Consider the following 17,975-nt stretch of genomic DNA (forward strand, 5'->3'; position numbering starts at 1 on the left):
GAAGCGGGTGTATTTTTTAAATTGATGTATATAATTTGTGTTTTTATGTTTTTTTCTGTAATCTACTTTTATTATAGTACGTTATGTATGTACTTGGTATTCTGGGCTTTTTTTACGAGCAGTAGTGAACGGGAGATTAGAAGAAGTGAGTTTTTTTTTTAAATAGATCTAATATAACGGTTGAAAATGACCTTTCATCATATATATAAGCTGTACATGGTCTTTCCTCTCTCATCCAGTGAGCAGTAGGTAAGGTTAATCGTTTTTCTTTCAGATGTACGTCGTACATATTGAATACTTCTTTTTCTTTTTCCGGACCACGTAGGAGGAAAGTATTACTTTTTAAAATAATACATCTAATCTAATGGTCTAAAATATTGGGTCCACCAATTTAAGTAAAAATCGACGGTGAGATTAAACAGTGCCGTGTGGCGATCTAGGAGTGTTTGCAGGAGCGCCACTTGACGGTTTAATAGCGTTTATAGAAAGTTTAATGGACTTTTAGTATATAATAGATAGATATTGTATCAACTTCTATGTACATCGTCTCCTGGGACGAGAAATAATACACGCACGAATGGAGAATCTGTTGGGTTATTTTCAGTCGTGACAGGGTGTTCACCGCCTATGTCGCCCCTAACGCGGAGCGACGCGGGTGTTGCTGGAACTAATGATTGGTGATGATTAATCACACTTGGCTGTTGGTATTACCCACTTAAAATGTATTACTGCTCAAAGTATAACCTGAAGCTATTGGGAGCAATCATCCGCTGATCTCTTATTAAAAATTAATCACATGAAAGATATTACAGCTCAAAGTATAACCAGAAGCTAACTCTGACAATCAATGGAAAACGTAGGGAGTAACATTGATGCCGACCAACGTCCACAAGGAAACAATAGCAGCTATCAAAATGGTGAGTTCCACGTAGACTCCGACTTGGATCATCGGAACGGTAGAATGTAGAGATCTGTGCTTAAATAAGCTACGGCAGAATGCGACGAAACCAAGCCTGTTATATCGTGCACGTACATGAACGTCGAACCTCGAAAATAGGTTACTGGCTTTCATGTAGCAGTATACTACACATAAACCAGAAATATAAACTAAAGACCATGTAAAGGCCGATGCAAGAGGAGTACTCGCCAGGTGCAGCCGTGCCGCTAATGCCATCAGTGTACACACGGATGATATAATGAGAATAAATAATCCCAGAATAAGACCAGGCATTCGGAGTCTGGCATGTAAGATGGGAAATCCAGCTAGTCCACATAAAACGATGGCAGCTGCAGATCCAACGAGCGAGAACCCAGTGAGTGTTTTTACCACATTTGCCTGATGGTTCTCCTGAAATGCAATATTTGCAGCGTTGTGGTAGACTGATTCCACGTTGAAAAAGATGTTAAGTGCCGTACTAAAAATAAGCGCCGCGATTGCAGCCATCACTGCGGCAGATTTGTCCAGTTGTTCGGACAGTGCTTCGTCTTCGGCTTTGTAAGGTTTGGCTATCTCGCGGGAGAGGTGATCCCAAACAAAAGTACCAAGTTCAGCTCCAACGTCGAGCAAGCTATTGCGCATCCACTCATGGTCACCCTTCAAAGATGTCATGGAAAATAACTACATTAGGCATGGAATGATTTCCATAAGGTTCTCCAATGAACAAATGTACAGTTTACATCTCTGCACTTATTCTCTCGGTTCTAATCAATGGAGAGAAGCCAGAAGTTACAAAAAATTTAGGTAGGGCTCAATTGATGTGTTTTAATTTGTCCAAAATTTACATGGTGATTGAAATATATATATATATATATGTATATATATATATATATATAATAAGTAAACTGATAGCCCAATTAACCCTGAAAATCAGTTATTTGTCGTTTCACCTTCGATAGCGGGATTGCGCGTTGGCACTCTGGATCGCGGCATCGCGCCAATCAGAAAGAAAACGATGTCTCGCCTATCTCTCCGTTGGCGTCTGGCGCTTTGCCACTGTACCGCACTGTCGCTGAGTCCTGACGCCGTCGCCCAGCCTACCTGCCTACCTGAGTACCTGCCGGCTGCAGGCTACAGCGCCTGAGCCCCGGCGCCCTTGTCCCCTACGCCTAGTCTAGTCGGCTGGTCGCCTGTCCTAATCAGGTAATGTTAATGTAATCCCTATTCCCTAGTTGTAGTATATGGATTATTAAGTTTTTGGTTTATCTACTATATACGCTAAATCAATTTTTGTCCTTACAACCTGTATTTTAATTTTGAAGATATGTCTTCAACAAATCGGAATAGAAAATATGACTCCGGTTATGAACATAAGAAGAAAAAATAATAGAAGATCTAACTTAATCTCAGAGAGGGGCTATGTTTAGATATATTACAAAAGAATCACAAGGTCCATCCGGTGATCAGACACTTGATAGTGATGTTGCCAATGAACCTAATGATAGTGAAACAGAGATAGAAACCACTGTTGTTGAACCTAATGACATTCTTGCTCAATTAGGTCCTAAAAGGGACTTATCAATTCAGAAAGGTCCTAAAGATAGATTGTCTAGAGGGTTTTCTGCATTATTCTACACTAGAAACCTATCAAACGGAGATGAGTATGATAGAGATTAGCTTGTTTATTCCAAGGAACTTGATAGCGTATTATGCTTCTATTGCAAATTATTTACAAAAGGAAGAGAGTATCGCTATCGCAAAGGTCAATTAACAAATGAGGGGTTCAATGATTGGTCGCATTTGAGTTCTAGACTTAGAGAACATGAAACAAGTCCAGATCATGTTTTAAATATGACCAATTGGTATGAATTGCGTAACAGATTGCAGAAGGATCAAACTATTGATAAATTTGCCCAACGACAACTTAAGAAAGAGAAGGATCATTGGAGAAAGGTTTTGTTCAGAATTCTTGCCATTGTAAAATTCCTAGCTAAGCATAATCTTTTAGCATTCCGTGGTTCTAATAGCAAACTGTATGAAGATAGCAACGGAAATTTCTTGGGCATGGTAGAAACGTTGGCTAAGTTTGACCTGCTTATTCAAGAACATATTCGGCGTATTACAAATGAAGAAACCCATGTTCATTATCTCATACCTAGGATTCAAAATGAGTTGATACATTTGCTTGCTTGTGATGTTAAGGCAGAAATTATGAAGAAAATAAATTGAGCAAAATATTTCTCGGTCATACTTGATTGTACTCCTGATACAAGCGACCAAGAACAAATGTCTTTAATTATAAGATATGGTTATTTATCTAAGGTAATGTTTCCATTGAGGAATCTTTCCTAGGTTTTCTTTGGATATAAATGATAAAATCGGGCATGGAATTTTTTTATGTGCTAGAGAAAGAACTAAAGGATCTTGATCTAGATATTGATGATGTAAGAGGACAAGGCTATGACAATGGGTCAAATATGAAAGGAAAACATCAAGGGGTACAAAAGAAACTTTTGGATATAAATCCTAGAGCTTTCTATTCTGCTTGCGGTTGCCATAGCAGGTATATCATTTCACTTTTCAAGTGAATATTATACACATGTACATCATTTTAGACCATTTTACATTTGCTATGAATATATATTATGGAGTATAAATTATTGTCATATTATATCATCAACTAAGTTTTTATCCTTCTTTACGACTTTGTACAGGGCCTCCAAATTTGACGAGCCAGCCCTGAATCGATACATTCAGGACTGCAAAGAAAGAGCTGACTGCACTTGTGATCTAGACGTACATAAACCACATATCCTATATCCTATCTTCCTATATAATTGATATCCACTAAGGGACATTTACTCCTATAAATCAAGCTATGTAAAAAGCCACATCATCAATAATTCTAAATCAGCAGATCAGTATGAAGATAAAAACCGTTGAATCAAGAAGCTCCCTATTCATCTCATTCCATCATTGATTAGTCATCCATTGACCTCCCTTTACTCCACCTCATGGCTCTGTTATCCATTCTATAGATAATTACCATATTTTTCCTCCCGAGTCATCAGAGCTAATGCTAACTTAAAGTTTTTTTTCCCGAATACAACTTAAATTATTACTTAACTAAGCTTTATTTTATTATGAACAATTTGATTTCATATAATTTTTTCACATCATAAAACAAAACTCATTTTCAGAAGAATAATCCTAACATGAATCAGAGAGTGCAAACTATCTAATTGCCATGTGCATGAAAATAACATTCATATATCCTAACAATAAACAATCATGCTTTCAAAAATAAAGCATGGATAGTATTGTAATAACAAAGGTTATATATGAAACCACATTATCAACTTTTTTTATATACATAGAGTTGCACCTAATTATCTAAAACTTTGATTTGTTTGACAATAAAACTAACAAATCCCGTCGCAAGGTGTGGGATGCCAACTACTCCCTCCATTCTTATGGGGTGCCAACTACTACCTCTATTCCATATTGATCATCATAATCAAAGATAGAAATTCTAAATTGATCATCATATAATCATATAATCCTTGACCCTTCATTTGACGTGCAACATTTTGCATCTATGTATGCAAATTGAGTATGCATGCAGGCATTTCGGGGTAGGTAAGTGCTCGTTTCCTGTGCATATGAGGGGTTAAAGTCTGTATATTTCTTGATTCTTTCTCACTACATACTCGTATTATATAAAATGCATCTTAATTAAGTCTTTCTTAGTCTTGGTACAAAACTTATATGATGATCAATATATGGAAGGGAGGGAGTAGTATCTATAAAGTTCAACCCCACTAAGGGTGTAAATTGAACTCTTCCCCCCTAAAATCAACATAATACAACCCAATCATTTATAATCTTTGGATAATTAATCAAGGTACAAAAATATATAAGCACATCAAATAAAATCGTGTAGTAAGTAAGAAAGAAAATTTTATAACGCATATCTACCATTTTATCACATAATTTTCTCGCAGCAACACGTGGGTACCCATCTAGTTTGATTATACAGTAGTGCCTTTGTTTTCAATATGTGGCGTTAACTTTTTAAATACTTTATCTTATTCAGTTTTTTTTCAAGTGTGTACAAATTGTAAGTCATGCTTTAAGTACATTTAACAATGAAAAAAATCCCAAACAAAATAAATGGTATTTATATATTTTTTTGATAAGTCCAATTTACTCCCATGGACAATTTCACTGGAGAACTTAACCCACTAAACTATATTTTGGCCTATTTTGCACCCTAAACTACTTAAAATAGTTCACTTTACTTCTTTACGCCATTTCTCTTTTTCGTTTTTTCTTTGTATGAGTTATATTTTGCACCGAAATTTTAGAAGAATGATAGATGTGTTATAACTCACTTCTCAGTATTTTTTAAAGATTTTTTTTTCTCACTGTTTACATAGGTTGGAAATAGTTAAAACTGATTCAAACATCATGATTTTAATGTTCAAGCAAACAGTTATGAAAAAAATTGAAAATATTTTTCAAGTTAGATAATTGTGTCATCTATGGCTCTAATAAAATTCAGCTGAGAAAACAACTTGTATAAAGCGTAACATATAAAAGAAATGCTATTATAAGGAGTAAATTTAACCATTTTCAATAGTTGGGGGACGGGGGAGGGGGGGGGGGGGATAAATATGAGTAAAAAAATAGTTTAGGGGATTAAGTGTTCTTGTGAAATAGTTCGGGAGAGTAAAATGAACTTTTTTTTCTTTTTTAAAATAAAATGAATGGTCATATTTTAAAAAGTCAACAATATCATATATTGTGTGAAAGTATATGATATAATAGGAATATATTAGATAGTGTTTGAAAGTGCAGAGGGTGTGGGAGGAGAGGAGCAAGGGGTTAATAGAACATACTGGCCAAAATTTCAGTCGGCTTGTGCTGCCCAGTACCGCAAGATCAAGAGGCGTGTGCCCATTATTGTTTCTGAAGCTTAAATAGACGTCGCTGCGTCCCACTAATATGCCGAAAGTCCAGCTGCATCCTTTCTGTACAGCCAAATGAAGCGCCGTGTTTCCATCCTTGTCCTTTGTATTCAGAATCATTTTTGACAAGTTTGGGTTCAAACAAATATAGCGCACAACATTACGTCTTCCCATTCGGACAGCAACATGTAGGATAGTCTGGCCGGACGTATTGCATGATAATTCACAGCCAGGACTCATTTGTATCAACTTATGGATGACACCAACTTTTCCATTCAACGCAGCAATGTGAATGGGCAATGATCCCTCTAAATCTGCACAATAGCCTGACGATGGATCTTTCGCAAGGAGAGTTTTAGTGGCAGTAATACTGAAAAAGGGCCCAGCGATAATGGGGTTGTCGACTGAAATATAGTCGAGGAGCCGGACCATCAGGTGTGATAATATGCCAACGCATTCGACTAACAAATAGTCGAGGAGCAGGTGTGATGATCTGCCAAAGCATCCAACGGCCAAATAGTGAAGTGGGGTCCTGCCAGATTCATCTGGGATTTTTATGAGACTACATTCCCAATTCACCAGTATGGTGGTTAGTTCTGCAAATGACATTTACATTATTAATCAACCGTCATACATTTGATTGTTCCTATGTGAAGTAACCATGCATGCACGAGTAACGTAGAAGAAAATCTGTAAAACGATATAAAGAAATATAAGAGAAACAAGAGCAGTTGATCAAAAGAGCAAAAATCCCACAAAATTTCACATTCACCGCCCAGTTGGTTTTAAAATTTAATGGATTGTCTCTATTCTTCAGTCACCCAAATATCCCACAAATTTAAATTACATTTGCATGGCGCTATGATCTGCAACTTGTGACCGACGGTCCTACGGCACCGTGATGGTCCCACAGCTCCAAAATGCTGGACCGTCACGGTCCCGCGTATCCACCCCGCTGGACGGGTATATTTTTACAAATCTTTCTCATATATGTATATAAACATAAATCATTGAAAAAAAAAGTATATCCGTAATTTTTCCCCGTCCCTTCCTCATCTCCACCAGATGTGCACATCAGGCGCTCTACTAGATCGGGAAAACACATGCACCGCTACCTCAAAGGTGCTACTCTCTCCGTCCCAAATTACAGGATGCCCTCTTTTTTAGAAAAATCAAACTCAATAAATTTTGACTAATAATCATACTAATCATATATATGCTAAGTATTGTGCATGTTATATCACTATATTTGTATTTTAAAGTACTTTTATGTGATCCTTATTTCATATTTGTTGAGAACATAACCTGGAATAAATTAATGGTCAAAGTATATCATCGAAGATCATATTAAAATATATAGGCCTCACAATATATATATATATATATATATATATATATATATATATATATATATATATATATATATAAATGTATGTATGTATGTGTGTGTATATATATATAGACACACACTCTCATTTGAATTGGGTATATACTCAATTTCAATCATGGAGCCCGGACACCATGGAGCACCAAACAAACTTTCAATCTAATTTGAAACTTTTAGTTCAAATTTCAAAAAATTCCAACCAAATTTTTTTAAAACTTTACACTCAAACTTAAAAGAGTAAATTTCACAAAACTACAAGTTTAGTAACTAAATTATCACAAAACTACAGGTTTAGAACCAATTTAATCACAAAGTAATAATGTTTATAGCTCCACCATAACAATGGTGCTAAGGATTTAAACTCCAAAAGTTGTAGTTTTGTGATAAGTTCAATATTAAATATGCATTTTTGTGATATCTATCTATTATATACTAAAAGTCCATGAAACTTCCTACAAACACTCCTAAGCCGCCACATGGGAGTCTAAAAACACTCCTAAAATGCCACGTGTCACTTTAATAAGCAACTAGACCCACTATTTTTAATTAGTATATTAGATTTATTTTTCCACCTCCATCTCCTATCTCCTATCTCCCACGGGCCCACATCCAAGCATCCCCGTACGTATGTACGAACGTACGTAAGGAAACTATGTACACACTGTTTGCTAAGGGACTACCTATACATTTGTCGACAAATTTTCTACTAAAAATTTGACAGATGTAATTATAGTACAATCGTAGTGTAATTACACTGTAACTTGTATGTAATTACACTATAACTTGCATGTAACTATAGTATATATAACTTGTATATAAGTTTCACGTAATTTTGAATTGTTAGATCTATTACAAGATTTATTCTGGTGAGGAAGAAAAAAATCACAGCACACACATATGTGAAAGGATTTGTTCCCACGACCTCTATTTTACTAAAATAACATGTTACCGAGAGATTCTTGAAAGCTACATACAAGTTACATTATAGTTACAGTGTAATTACATGCAAGTTACAGTGTAATTACACTACGATTGTATTATAATTACATCTGACAAATATTAGAGGGAGAAATTTGATGACAAATATATAGCAGAATCGGTTTGCTAAAGGAAAACAAATAAAACAATATACATCGGAAAAAATAAAAAAAGAAATTATGTATGCACGTTTGCACTCACGGTGGGAAAAGAAGTGCTCTTTATTTTCTTCGGTTGTTCACTATTTAAAATTTTATAAAATATACGATGTATCTTATCTATAAAAAATATAACATCCATATTACCTATATTTTAATTAAAAATGTTGTCATGTGGAACTATAGTCTTAATAATTACTTCCTTTGTGTTTTAATAACTGACAACTAAATAAGCTTCTAAGTCACCAAGTAACACTCCAATAAATTAGAGAAAATCATATAAATTATGAAGGAAAAACAAAAAACCATCAATTTCCACTTAAATATGGTTGATCAATTATTTTCTACTATTACATTTATCTTAGCAATATTTACGCATGTAAATACGTATTGCTTATAGATACCTTGATGATCATAATTATAGAACATTAAACTTCATAGAAATACTCTTAACCCGACACATGGCACCCTATAAACACTTTCGAGTCGTCACGTGGCATTATAATAAAATGGAGAAATTTGACCATCGATTTTCATTTAAATCAATGAACCCATTATTTTAAATCGTGAGATCTATCTTAAGAAAAATCTCCCTCTGTCCATGCCTTTGTGCTGTGTTCTCACGCATGTACCTAACCTACCCTTCCTCCGTTCCTTTCTCTTTTTTTATTTCCATGATAACTAAAATTATTATTTTTTCTTTATGGGCCTAAAAATATCCATAGATAGATATTAACCTTCTGGATCGAGCAAGCTCTTTCTTTGTACTCTCTTTATAGTACACTAAACATCATACAAATATTTCTACATAACTACCTAGCACTCTTGAATTAGAGAAAATCCAAAAAAAAAATAAAATTCGATCATCGATTTCTACATAAATCAGTTTTAGGTTGTTAGATCTATTTTTTCTTTAAAAAAACATTCAAACCTCACTCCGCACCCCTGTGATGTCATAACAAATTATTTCGTTAATTACAAAAAAAAGTTTAATGTGATAACGTTATATCCACAGTGCAAAAATGTTCTACAAACACATTTGTACGTTGTTCATTATTATTGTGAGAAAATATAGTTGCACAAACACACAACTTTATATAAACGCCCATTAAACTTTTCCTACAAACGCTTCTAAACCATCGCGTGGCATCCTACATACACTCCTAAGACATCACATGATGCTCTAATAGATTAGATTGATGTAATTAATCAGAGCCTCAAAATTAAAATAAAAAGAAAAAAATTCTACAATGGACCTGCGGCGGTTGCAGGAGATCGCTATCACCGTGTAAAGTTTCTCTGATGAGCTACAAATTTATGTTGTATACAACACAACTTTAACTTTATGAAGATGGATATATGTCCCATTCATATTGTACTGTGCAAAATTGTTCATTGCCTAGAACAAACCAACAATTGATATATACTGGATCATAGTTGTAAAACATGCCAGACATATAATACCATATATAAGCAACAAACAACTTAGGGTGAATTTATTTTCCGGCAAGTTCAAGTAAACCGATTTTACATGTGCACCGCTAGGACCGATGGCGGCGCGATGCATATAAACATAGGTTTAATCAGGAGGAAAAATATGTAGTAGAAACCACATATATTGCAACTCTAAAACTTATCACATGATATAAAAATAAAAGTTTGAGATTTATCCACGTCATTATGAGTAAAACTTTTATTTTCAGTATACCTCTATAAATGCATGTAGGCCATCTTATAGCAATAGACATATAAACTACCATGATAGTTTAAATTCCTAATTCTTTCAAACAAAGAAAATAAAATAGGGTAGGTATTGCAGGCTTCGCATTGAAGATTATGCAAAAGCTACGTGAACACACCGTGTAAACCAACTAACACACACACACATGAGGGCAAGAAAAAGACATTTATACTCTTAAGGCCGTCAGAATTTTTGTTATTTTTGTTACAATTAAAATATGATGAATTTAAGAGTAACACTTTACATAAAAGTGTAATGCTAAATGCCTAATGCACGTTAGCTAAAAAAAAGTTACAAAGAGTGATTGTTTGAAGTATATAAATTCCTAATGCTTAATTATAAATTTTAGAGTAAAAATATTTAAATCATGACGACACTCATGAAAAGTCCACACTGCAGTAAATCGCGCCTGCGGAGTTATATTTAGCTATGAAATTTTATTTGTAGGTTATGTGAGGTCTCATACACTTTGCACGAAACAATGAGTTGTTTCCCACAGTCCGAAAACAATTTGAACTACACTAGACATTTTTATTTGGAACATATATAGTGTCACATGCACAAAGGCACCCATTAAAAATGCAACATATAGAAAAAAATTAGCAGGTGCATCTTTGTAAAATATCTAGCCAATTTTACTAGATACCAAAAAGAACTATCAAGTTCTATCGATTGTTGGCAAACAATAATATGGGCATAAGTACCATTATTTTCACACAAGGATTTCCAACTTTTGAATTGTATGAATAATTATTTTCATCACAACTATACAAATGATTTTTGCGAGCATCTTTTCACATGTGGCTCAAATGTGCAGCCTCCTATCTGGTGAGCCTCTTGAATCAAACTCATGGGTCATCTTTGAAAATAATTTTTGCAATCCTTTTACACGGAACATTTTTAGTGAAGTGCTTAAACCACAATGTATTGTTGAAGCTTTTACACATAAAACTATTGTAGTGGAGCGCTTAACCCGTAAGATAGTATTGAATCAATCTACTCCTTTCGTTATAGAAAAACATAGCTCATTTTACATCATAATGATGTTTTATTCTTTCAAAATTTTTATATTTCTCTTCATACAAGTCATATTAAACATTAAAGTAGCTCCATGGGTTTCTCCACAATCTGCATGTATAAACCTCTAAGGTGGCAATACAAAATAAGTAGCCTTTCTTATAATAATATGATTAAAAGTTATATTTTTCATAATAAATTATTATTTTAAGATTCATGTTGACTAGATCTTTTCTTTAAAATATTTAAAATACCGTACGGTCTCACATATTAAAAAGAAGCGCTATATAAGATATATATTTGATCAATTAAAAAGAGGGCTAGCAGGATAGTAAAAAAACTTACCAGCAATGAAAACTTTCTCGAGACTTCTTGAGGAAAAAGTAAACAATGAGAATTCGATTAAGAATGAAAAATACCTTACTTTAATTTCAACTTATTTTGTTAGAACTATTTCCGAAACAAAATAATATGCATGCCCGTGCGAATGCGCGGGCCAGCTTCCTAGTTTAACCTAAAATCTGTAGTTTTGTGATAAATTTTATGTTAAATATGTAATTTTGTGATACAATTCTTTAAATCTGAAGTTTTATGATAATTTGATCAAAATACCTATAGTTTTATGAAATTTACTCAACTTGAAATTTTCATGGCCACCTTCCACGGTCTCACCCGTGCACCACCAAGTAGCTTCACCGAGAACGGCAGGCCCAGAAGTCAGGCCACTTATTTTCCTAAAGTCAAACGACAGTGAGGTGCCTCACCCTACTAGCTTTCCTCGTCATTGGTAGCTCCAGCTGTCACCGTCACCCCTGCCTCCTAGTCCTAACCACCATACTCCCTCACTACCAGAAAAAATAAATCTAAAACTAGATGTGACACATGTCTAAATTCGTTGTATTAGGATGTGTTATATCTAACGGTTGGTTTTTTATAGGACGCAGTGTATAAATTCCATCCCCCACCACCAACCCTACCATGGTCTGTTGCCTCCCAGTTTATCCCGCAAAAGCCTAAAGAGCCCCTCTGAATTGTCCCCATCGTCACCCCGAGGATATTAGAGTTTATGTTAAATATGTGTACGTAGTTGTTTATGATTTAGGACTTAGAGTTATAAGTATAAGGAAAGAAGTAAAGTCGGACTATGTCTTAGAATATCTCTTAAATAGAGAGGTTCACCTATTATCTTGCATGGATAGTATAATAGGCAAATTTAATTTGATTGAGATTTTTAAGGATTTTCATATAACTAAAATCTAGCAATTCCCAAATTATAAATATATTGGCTGCATTTGGAGCAATAGAAACTTAACTGAAGTTGTTTTAATACAAATCTATATTGTTTTTTAATTTTAAGAAAAGACAGATTTTAAGAAAATTGTGCATGCAGCAGACTTTCTTTAGAATTGTAGTTCTGTAAAATGTTAGTGAGTTAGTCATCGTTCGGAGCAAATTTAATCTAAATCAAACGGCGAGATATCAAGTACTAGTAAATCTTTCAAAACTTGACAACAAAACTTGAGATTGCGTCTGTACCTTCACTGAAGAGAACAACAGCATGTAAAACTGTTTTCCCTGCGGGCCCACAATACGACACGGCACCTGCAGGCCCACACGATGCTTTTATTGTCAGTTCTTGGATAATGTCACCTCTTCGTAATGCGATGGCCAAATAGAGGGGAGAAATATCCTCGTTGTCCACTATTTGCGCCAATCCTTCATCTTGTGAAACCAAATACTTGACGATCTCCGTGTGACCGAGTAGAATGGCCTTATGCAAGCATGTTTGGCCCTCCAAATTTCTCGCACGCAGCAGACTGGTAGTAAAATTGGACGGCTCTGTGATACATTTCGCTCTTTCCACAATGAGTTGAACCATTTCTTTACTCTCCGTGGCAGCTGCGCAGTGCAGGGGCCTATCTCCTCTCTTGTTCTCTTGTTGTAGTAGCATAACTATGAGGGCTTTGTCCTCCTGCCCTTCCAAGATGGATTTGGCAAGCTCGAAATGGCAGATGCTTGCAGCAATGTGGAGCACCCCGTCCCCGTCAACCGTCACACCCCGGATAGAGTATGGCTCAGGTGGACCTCTATCACTAGTAACTGTTGATGTTGCATCTAAGCGCAATGGACTCCGCATAATCTGATTCTCTTGCTCATCAGAACGGCATGAGGATTTGCAATCTAAACGGAAACAAGAACAGCGGGATGATGTGCTCTCAAAAAGAACACAAGAACAGCAAGCGGCTCTATTAATACTTATTGAGGTATGGCCTCCATATGATCCCTCCCTTCGTGCAGGACATCTAAGTTCCCTAAATGCATTTGTATTGCCCTGCCTCGTAGCCTATACCAATTCAGGAGTTATCATGGCCTCCCCTTAAATTAGAAATATTAATGGCATTAGTCGTTGTATAAAACCATTCCCAACCCAAGACACTACACATAGTTTTTATAAATTCCACATCATTAAGAAATTAGTATTAGACACTACTCTTCCAATGCAAACACCACTATTTCATACTTTAATTTAATGCTACTTATCTCACATGATGTCTTGGATGTTGTGTAGAAGCCATGTCTCATGCAAGACATGGTTTCCTTCTCTTTCCTCATTTATTCACTTGCTACATCGTTTTTCATTCTAAGTGTCAGTTTATTTAGTGCTATGGACACCTTTCAAGTCATTATGTTGGGAATGACTTAATAAAACAATTGTACATTATGTTGGTGTATGATCTAATTGTCAACTTGCAGTCAATTTCGCCTAATTGCTCTCGTGCCATTAGATTCAAGCGTGAGTTGTTAAATGCCACTAAACCTTTATTTACGACTCAAAGATGCATGTCCTCGTAAAGTTATGTTCTTTTTTATTTTTTTAATTGATTTCACGTACTCATGTATATAATTTTTTTCCTTTCCGGTATTTAGGGGCTCCAAATGTTTGGAATTATACAATGTTTTTATTATTTTTCTTTCTTGAATGTAATTAATGTTCGTAATTATACATTAATGTTTCTAATGTTTTTCTTTCTTCATTTCAATTAATTTCATTTGTGATAGTATATCCTAAAGATATTATTTGTGCTGTCACAAACACATAGAAAACCTCTCTATGTCTAACCTGAGAGCGTTTTGATCAACTCAGAAACATTAGTAGGCATGGTGGCATCATTATTTTTGCTGGAGAGTATGCATGCTAGAAAGCTCTTCCGCATGTCCATCGTTTCCTAACAAGACAATGTGTACAAATTAAATGTATGATAATAGTATTCTGAATATGCATTCCAATCAAAATTAAATCTCTAGGAATTATTACTTGCAGTTGAAAACCAGCGAATCAGTCGATGGCCATCCCATAATCGCATAAAATTGAATACAAAGAACCCACCGTCATAACTAAATAAATAAATCATAGGAAGAAATGAGTTAATCACTTGACACTTAGTAAAACATATACCAGACAACAAGATGATTCTAGTAAGAAACATTGTGTTACAGGTCACACCTGTTCTGTTGCCTAGGCACTTTTGGAAACTCGTACTCCCAAGAGAAAAAACAGAACGCAACATCCATGGTTTTGTTAAGAGCACCACATACAATTTTTCTGATTTCCTCATGACGCTTCAGACGATCCTGACCACCTTCACTGGCATCTGGTAGAGAGTCCAGAATACTGAGCTTCTTGTCACACATGTTGAAAGCATATAGTGTCCAGTGGTCGCAATGTAATACGGGGATGAATACCTACACATATTAAAAAACAATATAATGTTCAAATTTTACTTAATTAACAGAATGCATGCATTCTGTAATTTAAGTCGTATGTAAGAAGTCATATTTCATCAATGGACCGATTTGGTGACAAGATATTAGCAAGTATTTTTCAGCCCTACACAATTAGGATATAATAATTAAGATCGATCATACCAGATGTAATCCTGAAGCATCATACAGAGTAGACTCACACGAATATGCAATCCTCAGATTCGTGGGACTAGCGACCAGTTGCTGTGGAGGAAAAAACAAACAAAAAATAGGTGTCATTTGTGACACTACTAGAAGAGTTGACTCGGAATTATCGGCCCCATCGTTTGGCTGATTTTAAGCATAAACAAAATGGCATATTTACAAATAGAAAATAAGTTGTAAATAAACCTTTTTATGCATATTTTAGCAATCTAAAAGTAAACACTGAAAAATAAATTACGATTGAAAAAAACCCAAACTCAACTTTAAATTTAAGGTTGAAAATTTAAATTTTGGCTGATGAGTCTAAACATAAGTGAAACCCCCCCCCCCCCCCCCCCCCCCCCCCAACTCCCCCCTCCCCCAACTCTTGCGCAACCAACTTACCGTCCAATCTGATTTAACGTAATGCCTCCAACCCAAACACTCAGTGTTCTTAAAATTTTCAGCATCCTCTGTTGCCATATTTCTCACAGCTAAGTTGAGGCAATCGGTATCCATCAATCCTCCAGGTTTTACTGTTTCCTGGATATCTTCAAGCTTTAATCTGATGGGGAACGATGGGTGCTTGATTGATACCCAATCGGTCCTGTATCGTTATCGCAATTATCAATAAGGCAGGTCATGGATGCAGTCAATAAACATCACAGCCTAACAGGTCGATGTTTCAAAGACAAAGTCAAACTTACTGTTTTGACTCTGAATCGGTAAAAGCCATAGTCAAGCTGTACAATTCGTCTAGTATGCTAGGATCGGGTCTCTTGAGTAATAGATGGTGTTTTACCACGAATGGTGACTGTAGCTCAGCGTTTGGTTCTACCACAATCTTAGTCATTGCAGGCACCCTATCATTTCCTTGTTCTACTAGCTCTGTATTCCCACCAGTGCTAACAGACGGTGGCGCTACTTCTGATCCGATACATGTCACATGGAGAATGCAAAATTTAAAAAGTTGTAACTCACAATGAACCCAAGTTATGCAACTAAGAAACAAATAATTACACCTCGCAGACGAGGTGGCAGATCCAGCCTGAGGTCTGGGCGTCTTCAGCACCTCCTACCCTACTGGATCTCCATGGAGGAAGAAGGCAGCGAGCCCCCTGACCTCAAGCTGCATCCGCCTTTGAGCAGACGCACACAACTCTGAAATATTTTACAGTGACATATGCCTGCAATAAAACACAAAAAAAGAAAGAAAAAAAAAACGCAACACTAGCTTACTCTATGAAGGGAACTCTAATACCTTCGGAAGGTATGTCATCACTGTTTAGCAGTCCCGAGGGCTCATGGCTAGAAGACATTGCAGGCAATAGTTAAACGTTTTGCCTTCTCTGTTTTTCAAATGAAGAGGGGTTAGCCTTTAACGGGTGAGCTCAAGACTATCAAATCCGAATATATTTTCTCCCTGATATGAAAAGGCGGTGAAACCAAAAGTACTCATTTGCTTAAAAAAACATCTTTCCTGAGGGACAACAATAAGAATGACTAACAACAATAAGAATGACTGAAGCGTCGTAACTTTTTTTTTTCAATTAGTTTAAAAAGAACTTTGTTTTTGGTTACTGTACAAACAAGGAAATGTGTGAATTTCGAGGCAAAATGATGGTATAAAAGAGAAGAGTAAGCCCTTGTTTAGTTCCCAACTTTTTTATTCAAACTTCCAACTTTTCCATCACATCAAAATTTTCCTATACACATCAACTTCCTACTTTTTTATTCAAACTTTCAATTTTAGTCGAACTTCTAATTTTGGTGTGGAACTAAGCACACCCTAAAAAAGGCTTTTTTTTTTTTCCTTGGGGAACACCTGACAGGTCTAGAAGCTGAGCTTCTTTACTATATTCCTTTCCAAAAATGAACTGATAAATGTTCACGTTAAGGGTCCTTCCAAGGCCCTGTTTAGTTCACGCCAAATTTCCCCCAAACTCCCAACTTTTCGTCACATCCAAAACTTTCCTACACACATAAACTCCCAACTTGTTTTACAAACTACCAACTTTCTCCAAACTTCTCCCCAATTTCAGGAACTAAACACAGGCCAAAGTTGAAAGTTTGTGTTGAAATTGATACGATGTGACTGAAAAGTTGTGTGTGTATGACAGGTTGATGTGATGAAAAAAGTTGGAAGTTTGGATCTAAACACAGCCAAGGTTTGAAGATCATGAGGAAAAAAACGGCCTCTAGATATACCGTTAAATAAAGAGTGTGGTGGTGCACGTGTGGTGTATGTTGAATGTGCCTGTACCCTGACTGAAATTAAGTTCAAACAACGGAGATAGTGCAATAGTAATTTTTGCTTTTTTTTTGGAAAGGCTAGAAAAACTAGAAAGAATTACTTGGAATCGGAAGCTGAACTGGAGATAACTAGGAAATAAGGCTTAAGAGCACACCTGGAAATGAAGGACTATGACTTGAATGTGGGGGTGAGGCGAGAAATTTCGCATGAGACAAGGAGCCTTATATAGAGTGAAACAACTGGGCTGGGTTGGTGGGAGCTTGACTTTTTCTTTACGCTGACAAGGTGACAGCTAGTCTGGTACAGTTTGTTAACTGCTATTGGATTTAATAGTCCTCAACTATCTTTAGGTGAGGGTTGCTAAGAGCACCCGCAATAGTAAAGTGAGGTGCTCTCTATAAAACATATACATCTCAGCAATAGACTAGATTAATAGTAAATCACCTCAATAGTATGTCTACATAGGTATCTATAGCTCTCTCATGCATTGTCTCGTTTTTCTCTATAGACTACCTCTAAGTTAGTAGATAGTTTTGCTCTCTCTCTTCATTTAATATCTTCCAAGCAGGAAAATATGCTCACATG

At 35.8% G+C, this 17,975-nt stretch overlaps 1 protein-coding gene across 1 annotated transcript; it reads right to left on the reverse strand.

The window, feature by feature from the left end:
- Positions 1-844: 844 nt before the first annotated feature.
- Positions 845-17,553, reverse strand: LOC127784720 (uncharacterized). The gene is made up of 10 exons (XM_052312062.1): positions 15,844-17,553; positions 15,542-15,743; positions 15,116-15,196; positions 14,694-14,932; positions 14,509-14,584; positions 14,310-14,415; positions 12,725-13,369; positions 6,389-6,503; positions 5,839-6,277; positions 845-1,594 (listed from the first exon to the last, which is right to left on the reverse strand). The coding sequence occupies exons 1-10, from the start codon at positions 15,987-15,989 to the stop codon at positions 845-847; spliced, it is 2,799 nt and encodes a 932-aa protein (XP_052168022.1). The 5' UTR covers positions 15,990-17,553.
- Positions 17,554-17,975: the final 422 nt, after the last annotated feature.

This window comes from Oryza glaberrima, chromosome 9, assembly GCF_000147395.1.
Source record: "Oryza glaberrima chromosome 9, OglaRS2, whole genome shotgun sequence".
Taxonomy (NCBI): domain Eukaryota; kingdom Viridiplantae; phylum Streptophyta; class Magnoliopsida; order Poales; family Poaceae; genus Oryza; species Oryza glaberrima.